The sequence below is a fragment of the Ceratotherium simum genome, chromosome X (genome assembly GCF_057802395.1).
Source record: "Ceratotherium simum simum isolate JZ-2026a chromosome X, ASM5780239v1, whole genome shotgun sequence".
Classification (NCBI taxonomy): domain Eukaryota; kingdom Metazoa; phylum Chordata; class Mammalia; order Perissodactyla; family Rhinocerotidae; genus Ceratotherium; species Ceratotherium simum.
Genome location: NC_141940.1, coordinates 72,930,473 through 72,948,704, shown reverse-complemented (window position 1 = coordinate 72,948,704; position 18,232 = coordinate 72,930,473). Strand labels below are relative to the sequence as shown.

The following is an 18,232-nucleotide window of genomic DNA, read 5'->3' as shown; positions in this document are numbered from 1 at the left end:
AGATAGGCAGTCAAGGGCTGAAGTGGTATCTTCATGGTGTTTTCAAAAATTCAGACTCTTTTTGTATTTCTGCTCAATGTTAGAATGGTCATTTAGCCTTCACAAGATGGCTGCCTGAGCTCCAGCTTTATATCTGCCTTAAAGCACCAGAGAAGAAGAGAAGGTAAAGCAAAAGGAGGTTGGTCAATTGATTCAGCTCTCCTGCCCACGTTTCTTTGCTATAAAATATATTTGTATAAGCATTTAGGCACTTTTAAGTGGGGAAGATGATACTCAGATTTCACTGCTAAGTTCAGCAGAATATAATGTCAAAGAATGATATATCCAGTGTGGAATAGGCAGTGGCACATGGAAACGAAGGTTTAGCAAAGAACACTTAATCTACAATGGAATTTACAATAATAATTTAAAGCTTCATGAATTAGGATTATTCCAATTTAAAACATGAAGAAATAGGACCATCATGAAAAACAAAATCGACTTCTGAGGGTGTGAAAAGGGATGTAGGGCACACAAGAAGAAAATTAGCATTTATTGAGTTATAAATATCAGCTTTCCATAAGATGGACATTAATTATTATTCAATGGCAAACCTTGCAAATACAAAATAAAATCCAAATCAGTGGTGATATAATAAGAAAAATTTACCTGCAATAAATGCAAGGCAATAGACGCAGGTTCTGGCTTGTCAAATATTTCCTGCACCAACATTATCTACAGAAGCCTCTAGTCAATTTCTACTTAGTGACTCCTTATGCACGCTGAATGGGGTTCAGGTAAAATGACGCTATGTACAAACCTGTGTACAGATCTGAAAGAGCGTTCTCCATCTCCTGCGGGAGTTGTCAGTACATGGCAGGAGATCCAAGTTTTCCTATGTTTGTTGCCTTATCATAATTCAAATGCATTTCAGGGTGCGATTTTGATTTTCCAAAATGAATATGTGCCCTATGGTTACACTCAACAACAATAACAAAGTAAAACTTTAGCTTTGAGGCGCTGACACACACCACCTCAGCTGCAGGACATTACCTTGTGGGACATACTGAGATCACCTTGCTTCTTGAGGAATTTTCCTGAAAGCTCTATGCACCAATATCTGCTTACATCGCACTGGCCAGAATGTAGTTACGTGGTTCTCTACGTGACTTTGAGGGAGCCTGAGAAATGTAGCTCTTTAGCTGGCACATATTGCTGCTCCCAACAAAATCAGGGTTTGTTAACAAGGAAGAAGGAAAGAAAAGATGTCAGGTGGGCAGCTCTAACTGGTCGGGGCAGAAAGGAATTTATCCCCTGCAGAATTGTTAGAAGGGTTACAGAAGGAGGTCTAGGCAAAGCTCTTAGAAACAATGCTGCTCAATTGGTCTGATTTACCTCAGAAACACTGCCTCTTCTGCCATCCATGCCAGCGAAACAGATGACCTCTGCCCAGCTGTTTCCCCACGTCACTTCCAAATCAAAGTCTTCATTGAGTGCATCTTATTGGTGTAAACTAGGTCACAGGCCCGCAAGGGATGCTGGCAAATGTAGTTCAAGAAAATTCTATATAGACTGCTTCGTGTTTACCACCAACAGCCCATTTTTTTTCTGTCACCATAGAAACGTGCCCCTTTATCCCTTTCGCCCTCCCCCTATACAGAAACCGAAATATAGTGTACATCTGAAATTTACACAATGCTGTAAGCCAATAGGACCTCAACAAAATAATTTAAAAAAAAGTAGATGTGCACTAACCTGAAATTTAAAAAAATATTTTCCAAAAGTAACAATAAACCATATTCTGAAAGAAAAAAAATCTATTTGAAGAAGGTGGGATTCACAGCAGTGGTGAGTAAGCATATTTCATTGATTCTAAGATGCGCATTTTCTCACATTTTCACATTTCTGAAATCAGCATACTTTTGACAGTCAGTGATGGCCATTGTCCATCTGGCTGTTTCCTGATGTGGTTGTCATTGCTTGTACATACAGGAACACCCTTATACGATCGATCGAGAAAGCATTTCCACAGAAAGGGTGCAGATGGGGTCTCGGTAGCTTGGAAGGAAATCCTGGACCCAACAGTGAAGCATTCTGTTTATAAATGCTGTGCCACCAAAGAATCGCATAGGGTGCAAAACCAGCAACACAGACAACTCTTGAGTTGAAAAGGGATTCATAAGAGTTCTACACTAAATACAAAGAACTTCTAGAAATAAATTAACTGACTTGTTTTGCTTTTTAATGTATTCATAAGAGATCTACACCTAAATAAATATAAATGAGATCCTTCAATGAGAGCAAAATAAAAATTCTAAATGATAAGAAAAAGATACCCTAACTATTGACCTAGTGACACCACTTTCAGGAATTTAGCCTGAGGAAATCATCTAAAAGAAAGAAAATTCTCTATGTACAAGGAAGTTTGTTCATGGCGGTGTAATTTATAAGGGCGAAAAACCTGATAACAACTTAAATGTTCAATAACAAGAATAACAAAAGCTACTAGTATCTGTTGAAACTTTACTATGTGCCAGGCCCTCTTTATCTGGGCAGAAAAAAGGAAAATAAATATGTATCTACACTCTAACCACAACTTTGTAAAATATGTATAGGAAAGGTTAAAAACTCAAGAAGTCTGCAAAATATCTAGAAACATGTTGCAGTAAAACATGAATGTCCAGGATGGGTTTCTGGGGACCAGTGGGTCCAGTGGCTCTGAATCTTTTTTGGGTTACAGGACCTGTATTAGCCTGTTTGGGCTGCCAACACAAAATACCACAGGCTGGTGGCTTAAACAACAGAAACTTATTTTCTCATAGTTCTGGATATCAGAAGTCCAAGATCAAGGTGCCAGAAACCTTAATTACCTCCCTGAAGGCTCTATCTCCAAATACAATCACATCAGTGGTTAGGGCTTCAACACAGGAATTTTGGGGCAACACAATTCAGTCCATAACAGGACTCCCTTCAGAATCTGATGAAAACTCTGTACATCTTCTCTAGGAGACTGTATACACCGCCTCCCACAACTTTGCACATCATTTCAGGAAGTCCATGGACCCCAGTTGAGAGCCACCGTTCCAGGCCGCCTTCCTCTTTTCGCAGATGGAGAAATGGAGATTCAGAAAGGGGAAGTGATTTTCAGCAGGTTAGGAGAGAGCCAGGTCTCCTGATTCCTCATCTATTGCTTGCCCTACCTAACTCTGCCTTCTGTCAGACCTGTTAGGGCAACCATCGTGGGTGACCCCAGCACAGCACAGGTCCTGTGGACAGGGTAAAGGTCACAGTCGCTTCTTCACCTGGGATGCTCATGTGGGTTAACAACACTCTAAGCCGTAACTGGCCGCAAATGGGATAGATTTCAGTGCTTCAAACTAGTCGGCAGGTTGGGAAGAAGCTGCACCAACCTTGGTCGATATCCACACACAAGAGGCCTGAGTGTGAGGAGATGGAGGGGCTTCTGTACTGCTGAAGGACAAAGTGGAGACTGAAGAGGCACAGCCTTGAACTGTCTGGTGGCCCTGACATGGCACAGCTCCTCTAGCTCTCAGATTCTTCACTTGTACGCTGCCCAGGAGTTGGCCTATTAGATTTCTCCAAGAGTTATAGCCCTAATATTCTATACTTCTATGAGTCTGTGGCAGAAACCATGAGGAAAAGATCAGTTGAGGCATTTGGGTCCTAGAATTATGGGCAAAATAATTTTTTTTCAAAATGTCTTCTAATGGTATAATAGAATTGGCAATAAAGAAAATGTAGTTTGAAGAGATGAAAAATCCCTAACGAGAATCCGAAAAGACCCTTTAAATATTTAAATAGTCATTTAAAGTAAAGTTTCGACATAAGTGTTTCCTTTATTTCTGTTTCAGGCCCATCCTTAAGTAACGGAGGTGGTAGCGGGACTTCTCAATAATGGGGCCAGAGAATGGAGCAGTATTTATAACGGGAAATGCTACTTATCTTTAGGCAGAGGGAGTGGCCCCGGAGAATCATTTTCGTTTCATTTCATCAATCAATGAAATAAAGAACCATGACATTCTTCCTACTAACCCTATCAATGCCACAAACCAGTGTGGAGCCTTCATTTGGGCCACCTGGGGGGAACACAAGACTGGAAACCAAAGCAGGGGAAACTCACTGTGGGGTGGGGGCTCACTTTTCAGAAAAATTCTTCTAGCTTTGCTCCCTACAAACAATAAGGCCTCGAAGGGCTGAGCACACACACCTGCTGTTTCGCTGCCTGTCGGGGCCCCACGCCTAGTCTAGCACATCAGTGGTCTCAGTTTCTGTCTGGGGAGAAGAAAGAGGAAGAAAAGAATTGCTGCTGGGGGAGCAGGGGTGAAGGTTGGTGTGAAGATGGAAGTGTCAAACAGGCAAGGGAGATGCAGCCCATCAAAACCACCACCACCACCACCTTTATTGGCACAAGTAACCCCTTCAGTCCCAGTGGCTAACCCGCTCATCGCAAAGGACGGGAGGAACTCCAAAGGCATGGCATCGGCCCCTTACTTCCCGACTAACGGCCTTAAACGGCACTGCCCTCAGCTGGTCAAGTAGGTGTATTACAATGCAGGCACATTGTTTTGGATCGTTTGCCTTCATTTCCTTTTCTCAGGGTCTTGGTCCTCCACCTCTGAGAAGACGTGGATGGGGAGGGGAGAAACCTCCTCCGAGAAATTGTAACCATAGTGCAATACTTCTGTGAGTTTTCAGCACAAATTCACAATTAAATTCTGAATGAAAATGTACTACCCAAAAATGGAATATTTACGAGAAATCGAGATTGATATTATAATTATGTAAGCATCATTCCTATTATTTTTAGTAAAATCTATGAGTTTTCAAAAATAAGGCTTTTAATATAGATGAAATTAGATTACTGATCTCAATGAGATCTGTTATAAATAAAGGAAATAATTTTAGTTCTACTTCTGGTTATAACACAATTACAATAGGTTTATACTGGGATGTTATTTCCCTTAGTGTTATTTTTTTTCTCCGTCGATGGTGAAAGGTAACATAGATAGAGAAAATGTCACAATATATATGCATAGTTTAATAAATGATTATCAAGTGAACCTCTATGTAAACACCCCCAGGTCACAGAAGAGAACACTGTCAGCATCCCCCAAGACTCCTGAAGTTTCCCTGCCTGATCTCAGTCCCATTCCTCCTCCAAAGAGGAAACCCACATCTTCACTTTCGTGACTCCCCTTTCCTCGCTTTTCCTTGCGGTTTTATATCCTACACAGGCATACTTTGGAAATATTGTGGGTTCGGCTTCAGACCACCGCAATAAAGAGAGTCACACGATATTTTTGGTTTACCTGCGCATATAAAAGTTATGTTTACACTACAGTGTAGTCTATGAAGTGTGCAATAGCATTATGTCTAAAAAAACAATGTACATACTTTAATTAGAAAATATTGCTAAAAATGCTAACCATCATCTGAGCCTTCGGGGAGTGATAATCTTTTTGCTGGTGGAGGGTCTTGCCTCAATGTTGATGGCTGCTGACTGACCAGGGTGGTGGTTGCTGAAGGTTGGGGCGGCTGTGGCAATTTCTTAAAATAAGACAACAATGAAGTTTGCCACATAGATTGACTCTTCCTTTCACGAACGATTTCTCTAGCATGTGATGCTGTTTGATAGCATTTTGCCCACAGTAGAATTTCTTTCAAAATTGAAGTCAATCCTCTCAAACCCTGCCGCTGCATTATCAACTAAGTTTATGTAATATCAAAATCCTTTGCTGTCATTTCAACAATCTTCACAGCATCTTCACCAGGAGTAGATTCCATCTCAAGAAGCCACTTTCTTTGCTCATCCATGAGAAGCAACTCCTCATCCGTTAAAGTTTTATCATGAGATTGCAGCAATTCAGTCACATCTTGAAGCTTCACTTCTAATCCTAGTTCTCTTGCTCTTTCCACCACATCTGCAGTTACTTCCTCCACTGAAGTCTTGAACCCCTCAAAGTCATCCATGAGGGTTAGAATCAACTTCTTCCAAACTCCTGTTAATGTTGCTATTTTGACCTCTTCTCATGAATCATGTGTTCTTAATGGCATCGAGAATGGTGAATCCTTTCCAGAGGTTTTCAATTTACTTTGCCCAGATCCATCAGAGGAATCACTATCTATGGCAGCTATAGCTTTACAAAATGTATTTCTTCAATAATAAGACTTGAAAGTCAAAATTACTCTTTGATCCATGGGCTGCAGAATGGATGTTGTGTTAGCAGGCATGAAAACAACATTAATTTCATTGTACATCTCTATCAGAGCTCTTGGGTGACCAGATGCATCGTCAATAAGCAGTAATATTTTGAAAGGAATCTTTTTTTCTGAGCAGTAGGTCTCAACAGTGGGCTTGAAATATTCAGTCAACCATGTTGTAAACAGATGTGCTGTCATCCAGGCTTTGTTGTTCCATTTATAGCACAGGCAGAGTAGGATTTAGCATAATTCTTAAGGGCCCTAGGATTTTTGGAATGGTAAATAAGCAATGGCTTCAACTTAAAGCCACCAGCTGCATTAGCCCCTAACGAGAGAGCCAGCCTCTCCTTTGAAGCTTTGAAGCCAGGCATTGACTTCTCTTCTCTAGCTATGAAAGTCCTAGATGGCATCTTCTTCCAACATAAGGCATTTTGCCTACATCGAAAACCTGTTGTTTAGTGTGGCCACCTTCATGAATTATCTTAGCTAGATCTTCTGGATAACTTTCTGCAGACTCTACATCAGCACTTGCTGCTTCACTTTGCACTTTTATGTTATGGAGATGGCTTCATTCCTTAAATTTCATGAACCAACCTCTGCTAGCTTCAAACTTTTCTTCTGCAGCTTCCTCACCTCTCTCAGCCTTCAGAGGATTGACGAGAATTAGGGCCTTCCTCTGGATTAGGCTTTGGCCTAAGGGAATGTTGTGGCAGGTTTGATCTTCTACCCAGACCACTTAAAGGTGAAAATATCAGCTTTAAGAAGGCTGTTTTGCTTTCTTACCATTCGTGTGTTCACTGGGGTAGCACTTTTAATTTCCTTCAAGAACTTTCTTTTACATTCAAAACTTGGCTAATTGTTTGGTGCAAGAGGCCTAGCTTTTGGCCTATCTTGGCTTTCGACACGCCTTCCTCCCAAAGCTTAATCATTTCTCCCTTTTGATTTAAAGTGAGAGACGTGCAACTCTTCCTTTCACTTGAGCACTTAGAGGCCATTGTAGGGTTATTAATTGGCCTAATTTCAATATTGTTGTGTCTCAGGGAGGGAGGCCCAAGGACAGGGAGAGAGACGGGGGAATGGCCAGATGGTGGAGCAGTCAGAACAAACATAACATTTATCGATTAAGTTCACTGTCTTACATGGACGCAGTTCCAGTCACCCCAAGAAAATTACAATAGTAAAATCAAAGATCACTGATCACAGATCACCACAACAAATATAATCATAATGAAAAAGTTTGAAATATTGCGAGAATTACCAAAATGTGACACAGAGACATGAAGTGAGAAAACGCTGTTGGAAAAATGGTGCCGATAGACTTGCTTGACACAGGGTTGCCACAAACCTTCAATTTGTAAAAAACACAATATCTGCAAAGTGCAATAAAGCGAAGTGCAATAAAATGAGGTATGCCTGATATATGCATCCTTAAATGATATAAGTTAGTGTTGTCTGTTATTTACAGTTATATGAATGGAATCATTAAATATGTTTGTATTGTTTCTTGCTTCTTTCACTCAATGTTATACTTCTAAGATTCATTCCTATTACTCTTTGTAGTGGTACTTTGTATATTTTTGCTGATGAAATAGTATTCCTTCACATGAATATGCCACAATTTGTTGATCCAGTCTATGAAAGTGGAAATTTGAGTTGTTTCCATATTTGGAACAGAATAATAGCAAAAATACTACTCACAAATCATTGTATGATGCAACTAAAGGAGTATTTTTAAAGGCATATATTTAAAAGAGGATAGCTGAAAATTAATGAGAAGAAGTTAGAAAAAGAACAGCATCATAAGCTCAAGGAAGGTATAAGGAAGTAATAAAGGTTAAAGAAATCAGGGAAAGAGGAAACAAGTATACAATAGAAAGGATCACAAAACCAGATGTTGATTCTTTGGAAAAATAATAAAATTGGAGAAACTTTAATGAGATTGGCCAAGGGAACAAGGAAGCAGGCCACCAATATCAGGAAAGAAAGGGTAGAAATAACCACAAAGCCAAATGGTCAAAGTTAACATCAAGTTGTAGGACAAACTGACATCAAAAATATCCTGATGTCATGTGCTGAGAAGGACAAGACACCACCTAGGTAGTATTCCTGCCCAACATATTTAACCTGAATGTAATCAGGAAAAAGTAATTAGAAAAATTACTGGAGAAGCTTTCAGAACTACAGAAAAGTAACTGGAGAAGCTTTCAGAAAAACAACTGGACTGGATCTTCAAATGTCAATGTCATGCAAGACCAAAAAAAGTCGGGGAAAATGTTCTAGTTTAAATAACACTAAAGATTTGACAACTGAATGCAATGCATGATCTTTATATGCAAACACGATTTTTTTAAAGCAACGAGGTACAAAGAACAATATTGGGACAATTGGAAATTTTGAGTGAGGCTCATATACTAGGTAATTGTATTGTTTCAATGTTAAATTTTCTCAGTGTCATAACTTCATTAAGATTTTGAAGCAGACAATTCTTTTTCTTAAGAGATACATGCTGAAGTATTTAGGGAAAATGTACTGTAATGTCTTCAAGTACTCAAGTGATTCAACCAAACAATTAAAATACACACACAGGTAGAGAGATGAGGAGGGAGATAATATGACAAACATGACAAAATGTTAACAATGGGTGAGTCCACGTGAGGGATATATGGGTGTTCCTCACAATTTTCTTGCAACTATCTGTAGGACACACATTTTCAAAAATAAATTTTGGAGAAAAAGAGGATATTATGGACCATTTGATGCCAATCAATTTGAAAACTTAGAAAAAGGTGACTGATTTCTAGTAGAACAGAACTTGCCAAAACTGACTCAAGAAGGAACAGCCAGCCTGAATCGTTCCATAAACATAAGGAAATATATCAGCACTAGTCAAAATGCTTTGAGCACAAAACTCCATGCTTCCTCACTGAATTCTGACAAACATCCCAGGCATAAATATTTCCAATTTGACACAAACTCGTAGAAAACATAGAAAAGGAGGAACACTCCACATCTCATTTTGTGAGGACAGAATAACCTTGATCCTAAATCCTGTCAAGGACAGTTTGAGAAAGGAAAATCACAAGTCAATCACAGCTCGTGACATAGAAACAGGAACCAGAAACAGAACATTAGCAAACTGAACCCTACAGGTATAGGAAGGAGAATACATACTATGCCTTGAAGAAACTGGATTCATCCCAGGAATACAAACTTGATTTAACCTTAGATATAGGGAATATAATATTCCACATTAACAGATGATGGGAGAAAATTACGATCCTCATGTTCAGAAAATAATAATTAGTAAATATCCATATCCAGCTGTGATGCTCTTTTCACAATTCTTTTTAAAAGTTGGGATTATTGAGATGCAGTAACACACACAAGGTCTATGAGTTGTTATAAATGCATACTGTTACAGAACCACCTCCACAATCAAAACATAAAACATTTCCATCATCCCCAAACTTCCTTCATGCTCTTTGGTAGTTAAACCCCTTCTCTCAACCCCCACACCCTGCCATCCACCGAACTGTTTTCTGTCCCTAGAGTTTGGCCTTCTCAAGAATGTCATAGGCAATGGAATCATGGAGTATGTAAACTTCTGCATTTGGCTTCCTTCACAGGAAGGGACACACGTGGGACTCTTGGAGGTGCAATGTACCCTTTCTTCACCTGGGTAGCAGTCACATGGCTTGATCACTTCATAAATTATTTGTCAAATTGTGAGCTTCTGCTTTCTACAATTGTGTATATGTAGTGTGTGGTTTATAAATATAATTAACATTTAATTTCATGTAATTTAACTTTTATAAACTTGTAAGGGTTATTGATAAAATAGCAAGTCTTGTCCTTTCAGAGAGTGAATGACTCTTGGAGAAAACAGGACAGCAGTTACCTCAGGAAAATTTGGGATGAAGAAAGTCGTTGGCGTGCGGCAAACTGAGGGTTCCAGAACAACGGTCAGTGTTCTCTATCTTCATCTGAGTGATGGTTACCAGGACATCCACGTTGCACAAACACAGGGGTGCAAAGCACCCTACAGTCACGTGAAGGGTGCACTCTGGAATCAGGCAGGTACAGCTCCCATGGCCACCCTGGCAGCCTCAGTGTGCCCGGCCAGACCTGGTAAACACGGGGAGAGTATCCTCACCTTAAGTCAGCTGAGTAGCAACCATTATCGCATGTGCAACCTTGCACCCCATTGCCATGCAAAGTAACATGTTAGCCGGTTCCAGGAATTAGGACGAGAACATCCATGGGGACCACTACTCTGCTCACCACAGCCTGCTCCCTCTCCAGTGCTCACCTCCTCCTACCTTCTTTGAGTGAGCCACCCCCCCCCCCCGAAATCTCTGGAGGGATCAGTTGGCAGGTGGTGGTGATGGTACTGATGGTGTTACTGGTGGTGGTGGAGAGGGGACACCTGCCCAGGAGCTGCGCAGGTTGGCCTAGGGCTCTCGAACAGCCACCAGTGCCTCCCTGGCCGGTAAGGAAGCTAGAGAGGAAAGGCTAAAGGGGAGCACTGAATTAGGGGAGGGGTCCAACCTTCTCTTTCACCCTGGGCGCAGAGGTATTTGATTACTCTATGCCTCAGTATCTGCCACTCACTTTCCCTGGAACTGGCAGGTGCCAACCACGGCCTGTGATGTACATGGTTACAGCAACATGATTGTGCAATTGTTGGTCTGAATACAGCAGAGAGAGATTGCGTGCTCAGAGCAGGGAAGGGGAGATGGCAAAATTAGTCACCAAGGGTCGTGTTCATGCCCTCCCACATCCCTTTCCATGTGCTTCTCCCCTTCCTCACCCAGGCGACCATGGCCCCACGGCTCCTGGAGCAGTGCTCATGCTGGACTGCCCCCAAATCCGCCCTGCCTGCATATCTCCATGGCCAGAAATACCAGCTGGAAAGTCCCTGCCAAACTCATTCACTGAGGCAGCAGCATGCTGTGTTGTCTCACCAAGAACTCACCTTTGCATCAGGGGCAAATCCAGAGCCTAACCCTCAATCAAGGCCACCTTCTGAAGTCAGGGCTTTGAAGTGGAAGGATTAAGTCCCAGGAATATTCCTTTCCGGCCCAGAGGTCTGGGGTTGTCCCATCCTCTGCTTGATGGTCTGTCAACCTGAGCTTGCACCCCGGGGCCAGGAGGAGAGACAGGGTGAGAATATGGGGCCTTCATGGTGGAACCAGGTCCACCCAGTTTTCCAGGGGCAGTTACTCTTTTCTCCTCATCGTCCCCTGCGCCTACCCTACCCTGTCCCGGTTAGCTCACCTTGGGGCAGTCTCCTCTGTCAGTTCTCTGCCTCTAAGATGTAGCATGTCCCCACTACTCTGAGCCACCCACCCTTCCCCTTCTCATTCCATCGACGGGCACAGGATTTGTCAGACATCGTGGGATCGCAGAGTAGGATCCAGACCCTCTTCCAGAGACTCCAAAATTTTAAGCCTCCGGACACACTGTCGTGGAGTTTGGAAACTTCCATGTCATTCCCCTCCCATGTTATAGGAATGTTTTAGGAACACACCTTGGAAAAAGCAGATCCCACGCAGACTTTTGCTCATTCGATCCCTTAGAGGTTCTTGAACACAGTCTCTACTCCCCTTACTCCCGAATCACATCTTTCTCCCTCAAGGGATATTATCCACGATTAATTTTATTCACACACAGACACACACACAGACACACACACACACACAGTCCAATGTTGAATGTTCTATCGACCACAGTCCCATTTTATGTATTAAACGCTCAGTCTCTCAGGAGAGGTGTCTGGCAGAACACACCCACACTCCACCCAGAATCTGTCCCTCTGAGTCTCAGGCCGGCACAGCCCTGGGTCCGAGCTGAGGGAAGGAAGTGATCTCCGACCTTAGGGGAGAGGGAATGCAACCTAGAGATCAGACTACATCTTGTGTAACCTATAGAGGCAGTCTGGGAGACTGAGCTGGGACCCAGAAACACCATTTCCAGCAAAATGTGTGTCATGCAGGTGGTCCAACAGTATTTGAAGGGGAGCGTGCAAGAACATTGAGACCTACCAAGCACACTTCCTGTAGAAACTGCCGGGCCACTTTCCAATCCAGGCTATGGAAACGTACAGGCTGGAGGAGATCCGGTGAGCTGGCTAGGACAGGAAGGACGTGAAAGCTCCCATGGCTAGGCCATCCACATCTAGCAGCTGGCGGGCAGTTTCCTCCAGGTTGGCCCCACAACAGACTCATTGCCCAGACAGTGGCCCAGAGAGTAACCTGCGGTTTTCTTCCGTGTCCCCTGTACCTTCCCTCTCGGTCCACAACCCACCAACCCACGGGGCTGACTTCTGCCTCCACCCCTCTACTGAAACCAAGGAGGGAGAACTGGCAGGACTGGTAAGCGAGTGTCAAAGGTGAGGGCTAAAGTAGAGAGTAGGATGAAGCGCAGGCTCCAGGGTCAGTTGTCAGTGTGCAGGGTGGCACCAGAGGGAGGTAGGGACCACCAGAGGGAGGACTGGGCCTGGGAAGGGGGAAGATGAGCTCAAATGTGCTCTTTAGCATCCGTTGAGGTACAGCTGCAAGGGAGGAAACTGACAGGCAGAAAGCCACGGGAGATATCAGGGTGCCCAGACAGCAAAACACGGTGGTCGGGAGAAGCATGACCGTGATCCCAGTGAGGGAAGGGAAGAGGGAATGGAGCTCTGCAAGGGGGTCATGGAATCCTGCTGAGCGGGAGGGGGAAGAGCAGTGAGGAATGGGAACATTGAGACCCCAAAAGAGGAGGGGTTTCAGAGAACTCCAGGAGAACCTGCAGGGGAAAGGGAGGAAGCGCCAATGTGGCCGGGCAGCGCTCACACAGCACCCAGACCCCAGACCCCAGACCCCAGACCCCAGGCCCTCTGGTGGCCTGACTGCAGGGTTCCTATCAGAGGCTGGCCCAGACTCCCCACAGGGAGAAGGCCCACCACAGAATGCCAGAGGTCCTCTTCTGGAAAAGACTCTGAAATACTCAGTTCCCCAGCCCACTCCGCCCCTCCCCTCTGCCCTCCCACCCACCCAAGAGAGGACAGACCATGGAAGATGAGAGGTACTTTAATTTGAAACTGCCGTGAACTGGGCTGGGGAGGGGGCAAAGAAAGGGGAGAGGAAGCCCTGGCTGAGGTACAACAGGAGGGAACCAGCTTGGCCACAGCTCCCAGGCTCCAAAGGTACCAGCTACTTCTCTTGTAGGAAGATGCTGGCTCAACCTGTGAAACAGAGCAGGGCCAGGGAAGAGCCTCAAGCCAGGTCCCGCCCACAGCCCTCCTGAACAGCCACGACTGTGGGAAGGGCTATGGGGTGTGTAACACTCACTTGAAAGGCTCTGGAACTTGTCAACCAGGGACTGCATGGCGGCTGAAACAGAGAGAGGCATGAGCAGGACCTCCACACATGGTGATCTAGAAGCCCATGCCCATGTCACTGTGGGGAACCGCCTAGCCCTGCAACCTGAAGCCCCCTCCAGCCCCTATCAAAAGAGACCCGGGCCTGACTCCCTCACCCACCACCTGAATTACACGTGGAAATGTGTTCTCAACAGGAAGGAAATATGCCAGTGGGTCTCAAGCTTTGGGGCATATCGGGACCATTCAGAAGTTGTCAAACAAACAACCTAACAAGCAGCTCACAAGCCACACCAAGCAGCAGTTAAAGGGACAATCAAGGAGGGATCTCTGGGCTTCCTAAGAGAAGGAGATCTCCAGGACTCGTTCTCATTGACAGAGTGTGCATGCAGTTCAGACAATTCTTTCCTATTCGCACACGCACCCGGTGTACCTGACAGCAGGGTCCAGGGCTAGGCCTGCTGGGTTCTCCTCCCCACAGGAACGTTGGTCCCTGTGAGCCCACCTGTCCCTGTAGCCCACCCCCACCCCAAGGCCCTGGGTTCTGCACTAAGACACTGCAGTTGGTCCCAGGGCCTCTGCCCTGGCTCCAGTATCAATCAGAGGTTCCTCATACCAAGTTGCTCTTTCAGGTCGTCTACTTCTCTCTGTAGCACGAGACACTAGGCCAGTAGACACCAGACAAAGAGAAATTATTAGTATCTTCTGGCTTCCTCGCTCCTCCACCGGCCCACTCCCCCGACCCGTACCTCCCAAAGCCCAGTGGCTAAACTGTCAGGGGCTCCTCAGTGGAAAGGAGGTGCCAGCCCTCCCTTGGGTGATGGGAGGGGGATGGAGGACACATATGTCAGTTACCATCGACAAGGACCCCACCATCTACTTTGGGCCTGCATTTCTCGGAGCCAGAGAAACAATACCCGACGACAGCCCTGAGCTCCAGGTGGTTGCTGCTGCCTTTTGGGTCTTGGAGGATGGTGAAGTGGCTCCTGGTCACCTGAGAGGGAAAGAACAGGAAATCCAGCGTCCAAGGCTCCCAGGGAAGTGGAAAGTGAGGCAGCACCACCCTCTGGTGGCATCAACTTGCCCCTGCTCTGCCTTGCACTTCTAAGTTTCTCTTGGACCCAGCCTCCCCTGTTCTATTCCCCAGGGGCAGCCCCCACACCACTGTGGACCCCAGGACTGTGGCTCTGGGTTGGACTCTCCCTCAGCCACAGCCACAGCCACAGCCTGGCCCGGGATGAGCCTGTGGCTGAAGGGAACTCAACAGAAAAGGCTCTGTCCTGCTGAGACTCTGTGTCCGCAGTTGCAGTTTGGGGCAGTGCTAAGGAATCGCCCCTGCCACGCAAACCCCATGCCGAGTGATGTGGCTTAAGGCCAGCCCCGTCCTACCCTGTTTCCCGTGGGAGAAGCTGCCTGGGTAGGCAGGGAGGCCTGGGAGCAAGGCTGCGTGCCCAGCAGACACAGATCCCCAGGACAGACAGAGCCAGAGGTTTCCATCCTTGCCCCTCTCCCCTACTCCTGTCACACCCACGAGACTCACCGGAGGCTGCGGGCCCTCTGGGCATGACATCTCCCTGGCTCAGGGCCAAGGGCTGTGACTTTCCCCGAACTTGGCAGGCTCCGTTGTTGAGGTCGCCACGGCTGCCTTCTCCACGGTGCTTGCACGGACAACATGGCCCTGGCCTGTGTGCTGGGAGCTAAAGCAACCATTTCTCACTGATCTGGACCGGGGATGCGTCTGTGTGTGTGTGTGCCCTTGTGTGTTTACAGGCTGGGGTGGGCCAGGGAAAAGGGAAGGGAATTCAGAGGCTGATCTCCTCAGCACTTTCTCCCTCAGTCAGCCCCAGGCCAGGAGGCAGAGGTGAGCCAGGGAGAGGAGTGGAGCACTGAGAAAGTGCAGGACCCCTGCAGAGAAGGCTTGGGGAACAGCTTGGCAGTAGGAATCGCGAAGCCCACGCGTCTGAACGCTGAAGCTTTGCGGCCCAAATTTTAAGGAGTGCCCCGATCCCAATCAGCTACCAGTCCTCCCTTCCATCCCAGCCCCTCTCTGGAGGAGGGGGCAGGAAATGTGCCAAGGGTGAAGAATGGTGCCCGGCACACACTAAGTGCTAGCTTAAGGTGTGCCCCGCCTAGAATGACCCCCATCTGGCATCCTAATGACCGAGGACCCCAGTGAGCAGCCCCGTGGGATCGACAGAGGGAGCACTGGTAAAGAAGTGTGTGGCGGCGGTGGGGAGAGGCAGGGAAAGAGGAGGAGAGGGCCTACTCACTTGTCCCTGTGGGGCTGGGTCTCTGTTTGGGTCATTATCTTCTCCCGCCGCCACCACCAGCTCGGACTCCCTTGTCCTCCTGGCCACTGATTTCTTCCCAGTGCCGGTGTGCTTGGACTGCTTGGTTCCCGCACGGGCCAAGGAATACTTCTTGGACCTCCCAAGCAGCGGAACACCACAGATTGGAGGGAATGTGGCTGGATCCAGGCGAGCTGCCGAGACTCTCTGCCCCCAGGCAGGAAAGATTCTCCCCTGGGCAACTTGTGAGGCATCCCCTAGGGATTCCTTCTCTTGGGTTGCCTTCCTCGGAGGAGTGGCCCAGGCCACGCCGCCTCCAGCAGCACCAGCTTCCGGGTAGCTGGGCCTGCTCCCCACCTTGCCCCAGACCACACTTTGCATTTTCTTGGAGGAAGAGAAGTCCAGCTCTCCAACAGCCTGCCTTTGCACAGCCAAGGTGAATGCTCGGGCATTGGAGGACGGGAAAGGGCCTGGCACATGGGGGAAATTCTCCCTGGCATGGAAACTGCAGTGTCTGGGTGTGTCCCCGGGATCCTCTGGGCTGCTGGGCTTGGCTTGGCCTCCTTCTTTGGGGTAAAGGGTCAGCCTCATCAGCTGTGTCTCACTGAACTCGTCTGATGACTTGGAGTCAGAAGGCAGCCTGAGCGGGCCTTCCGCGGAGGGCCGCAGGCGACCCGCAGTGCCCATCATCCTGCTCCTGCTGCCCCTTTTAGGGTTCCCCCAGGCCCGGCCTCCCTCTGGCCCACCGAGATGGAGAGGGGCGGCAGGAGCCGGCTGCGACTGCACACAGCTAAGGGCAGGCGCGCCTCGGCCGCTGGCACCTGCCTCGAGGCCCGCGCCGCTCTCCGGGGACGGGTTTCTCCAGACGCTCCGGACAGCCCACTCGGCCAGCTGCTGCACCACGTTCACCGCGGACTGGTGAGCCAGGCGGGACGCGGAGTCCACAGCGTCCCCCTTGTCATCGGCCAGGGAACTACGGCGGCCTTGGCGGCCCCAGAGCACCGGCCCTCCCGCTTCCATCACCTGCTGCTCGGACTCCAAGCCCTCGGGGTCTGGGAACCCGCCCTCGCCCTCAGCCCTCCGCGGCGCCCCCAAATCACGGCCTAGACCGGGTGCCCGCGGGGCGCGGGGCTCGGCTGGGCGGACGCCGGCCCGCTCCCCTCCCTCCGGGCTGAAACCCGCCCCCGAAACAGACACCTCGTCGGGGGAGCTCATGTCGTGAGTCTGGGCAGCCCCGGGTCGCATCAGGGGGACACGATCGCCCTGGTCGCGGCGGGACGGGCGGGCGGCGCGCCTCAGCAGCGGCGAGGCCTTCGGAGGACGCCGTCCCTCCCCAGAGGCGCCGCACGAGATCGCCTCAAACAACGCGGCTTGCCGCGCGCCTTCAGCGCGACGGCGACGCCTGCGCCGCGCCCTTCTCATTGGTCCGCCCCCCGCCAACCAGCGCGCCCCTTGTGGGCCCGCCCCTCGAGGCCCCAACCAATCGGGTGCAGGGCGTCTGGTTTCCTCCTAAGCCGGTCGCTGGACCCCCAGTTGGAAGCCCGTCCCGTGCCTGAGTCTGGCTGTCGGGGCTCTCGTCCCACCTCTTCCCAGTATCCGCCTCCCGCGCCACAACCTACCTTCCAATTGCAGCCGCAGGTCTGAGCCCCCGTTTCCCGGGTGCAGAGGGGGGCAGTGCAACTACCTGTCTTCGGGTGCTGGCGGGTGGATTGGGGATTGTGAGGAGAAACTTCAGTACCCTGGTGAAACACCTAGCGCAGAAGGGGTTTGCCAGCCTCTATTCCACAACGAGACTTAGGACCCCATAGGAAAATGGGCACAGGCGGCCCGCCGTCAACCATCAGGGGCCGGCATACTGTTTCCGTAAAGAGAGCAAATGTCGTATTTAAGGCTGCACGGTCTCTGTCGCACCTGCTAGATTACGATCCGTGATCAAATGGGGCTGTGTTGTGTGCTCTGGGGACTCTATTGGCAAGCTGGTTTGATGGGCAGGACGGGGTTTTCCCCTGTCCCTTGGGCCCTCCCCCACTCCTAGTCTGTTCAAACATAGGAATCCCAGTGTCCAGTGCCCGCCCCAAAAGATGCTCACCATCACTTGTCCTGGAGATATGAAATAAAACCACAAATCAATTTTCACCCCACAGGTTTGCAACTATCCAAGAGCTTCACCATTCCAAGGTTGGGAGAGGTCATGACAAAACCCCTGCTTTTCACCTCTAGGGAGTGGGGGAGAAGGGGCAGCGGCAGTGGCAGCGGGGCAGAAGAGCCTTTGGGGAGGTTCATTTGGCAGAATCTATGAAAACCAACTTAGAGCTCAGCTACTCTGCCTGGCACTCTTCTAACCCCTGTAGATATATAGTCACGTATTCTCCTGACAATCTTC

At 47.9% G+C, this 18,232-nt stretch overlaps 1 protein-coding gene across 1 annotated transcript; it reads right to left on the bottom strand.

The window, feature by feature from the left end:
• Positions 1-13,258: 13,258 nt before the first annotated feature.
• Positions 13,259-17,178, bottom strand: LOC101397207 (uncharacterized protein CXorf49 homolog). The gene is made up of 6 exons (XM_087427498.1): positions 15,832-17,178; positions 15,102-15,258; positions 14,479-14,555; positions 14,178-14,223; positions 13,533-13,574; positions 13,259-13,426 (listed from the first exon to the last, which is right to left on the bottom strand). Exons 1-6 carry the CDS (start codon positions 17,092-17,094, stop codon positions 13,422-13,424), a joined length of 1,590 nt encoding a protein of 529 aa, XP_087283624.1. The 5' UTR covers positions 17,095-17,178; the 3' UTR covers positions 13,259-13,421.
• Positions 17,179-18,232: the final 1,054 nt, after the last annotated feature.

Coding starts and splice junctions, on each gene's coding strand:
- LOC101397207 (XM_087427498.1), bottom strand. CDS start 17,094: ATGCGACCCGGGGCTGCCCAGACTCACGACATGAGCTCCCCCGACGAG. Junction 14,556..15,101: donor CAGAGGGCCCGCAGCCTCCG/GTGAGTCTCGTG, acceptor TTTCCCTCTCAG/GTGACCAGGAGCCACTTCAC. Junction 14,224..14,478: donor GAGCTCAGGGCTGTCGTCGG/GTATTGTTTCTC, acceptor CTACTGGCCTAG/TGTCTCGTGCTACAGAGAGA.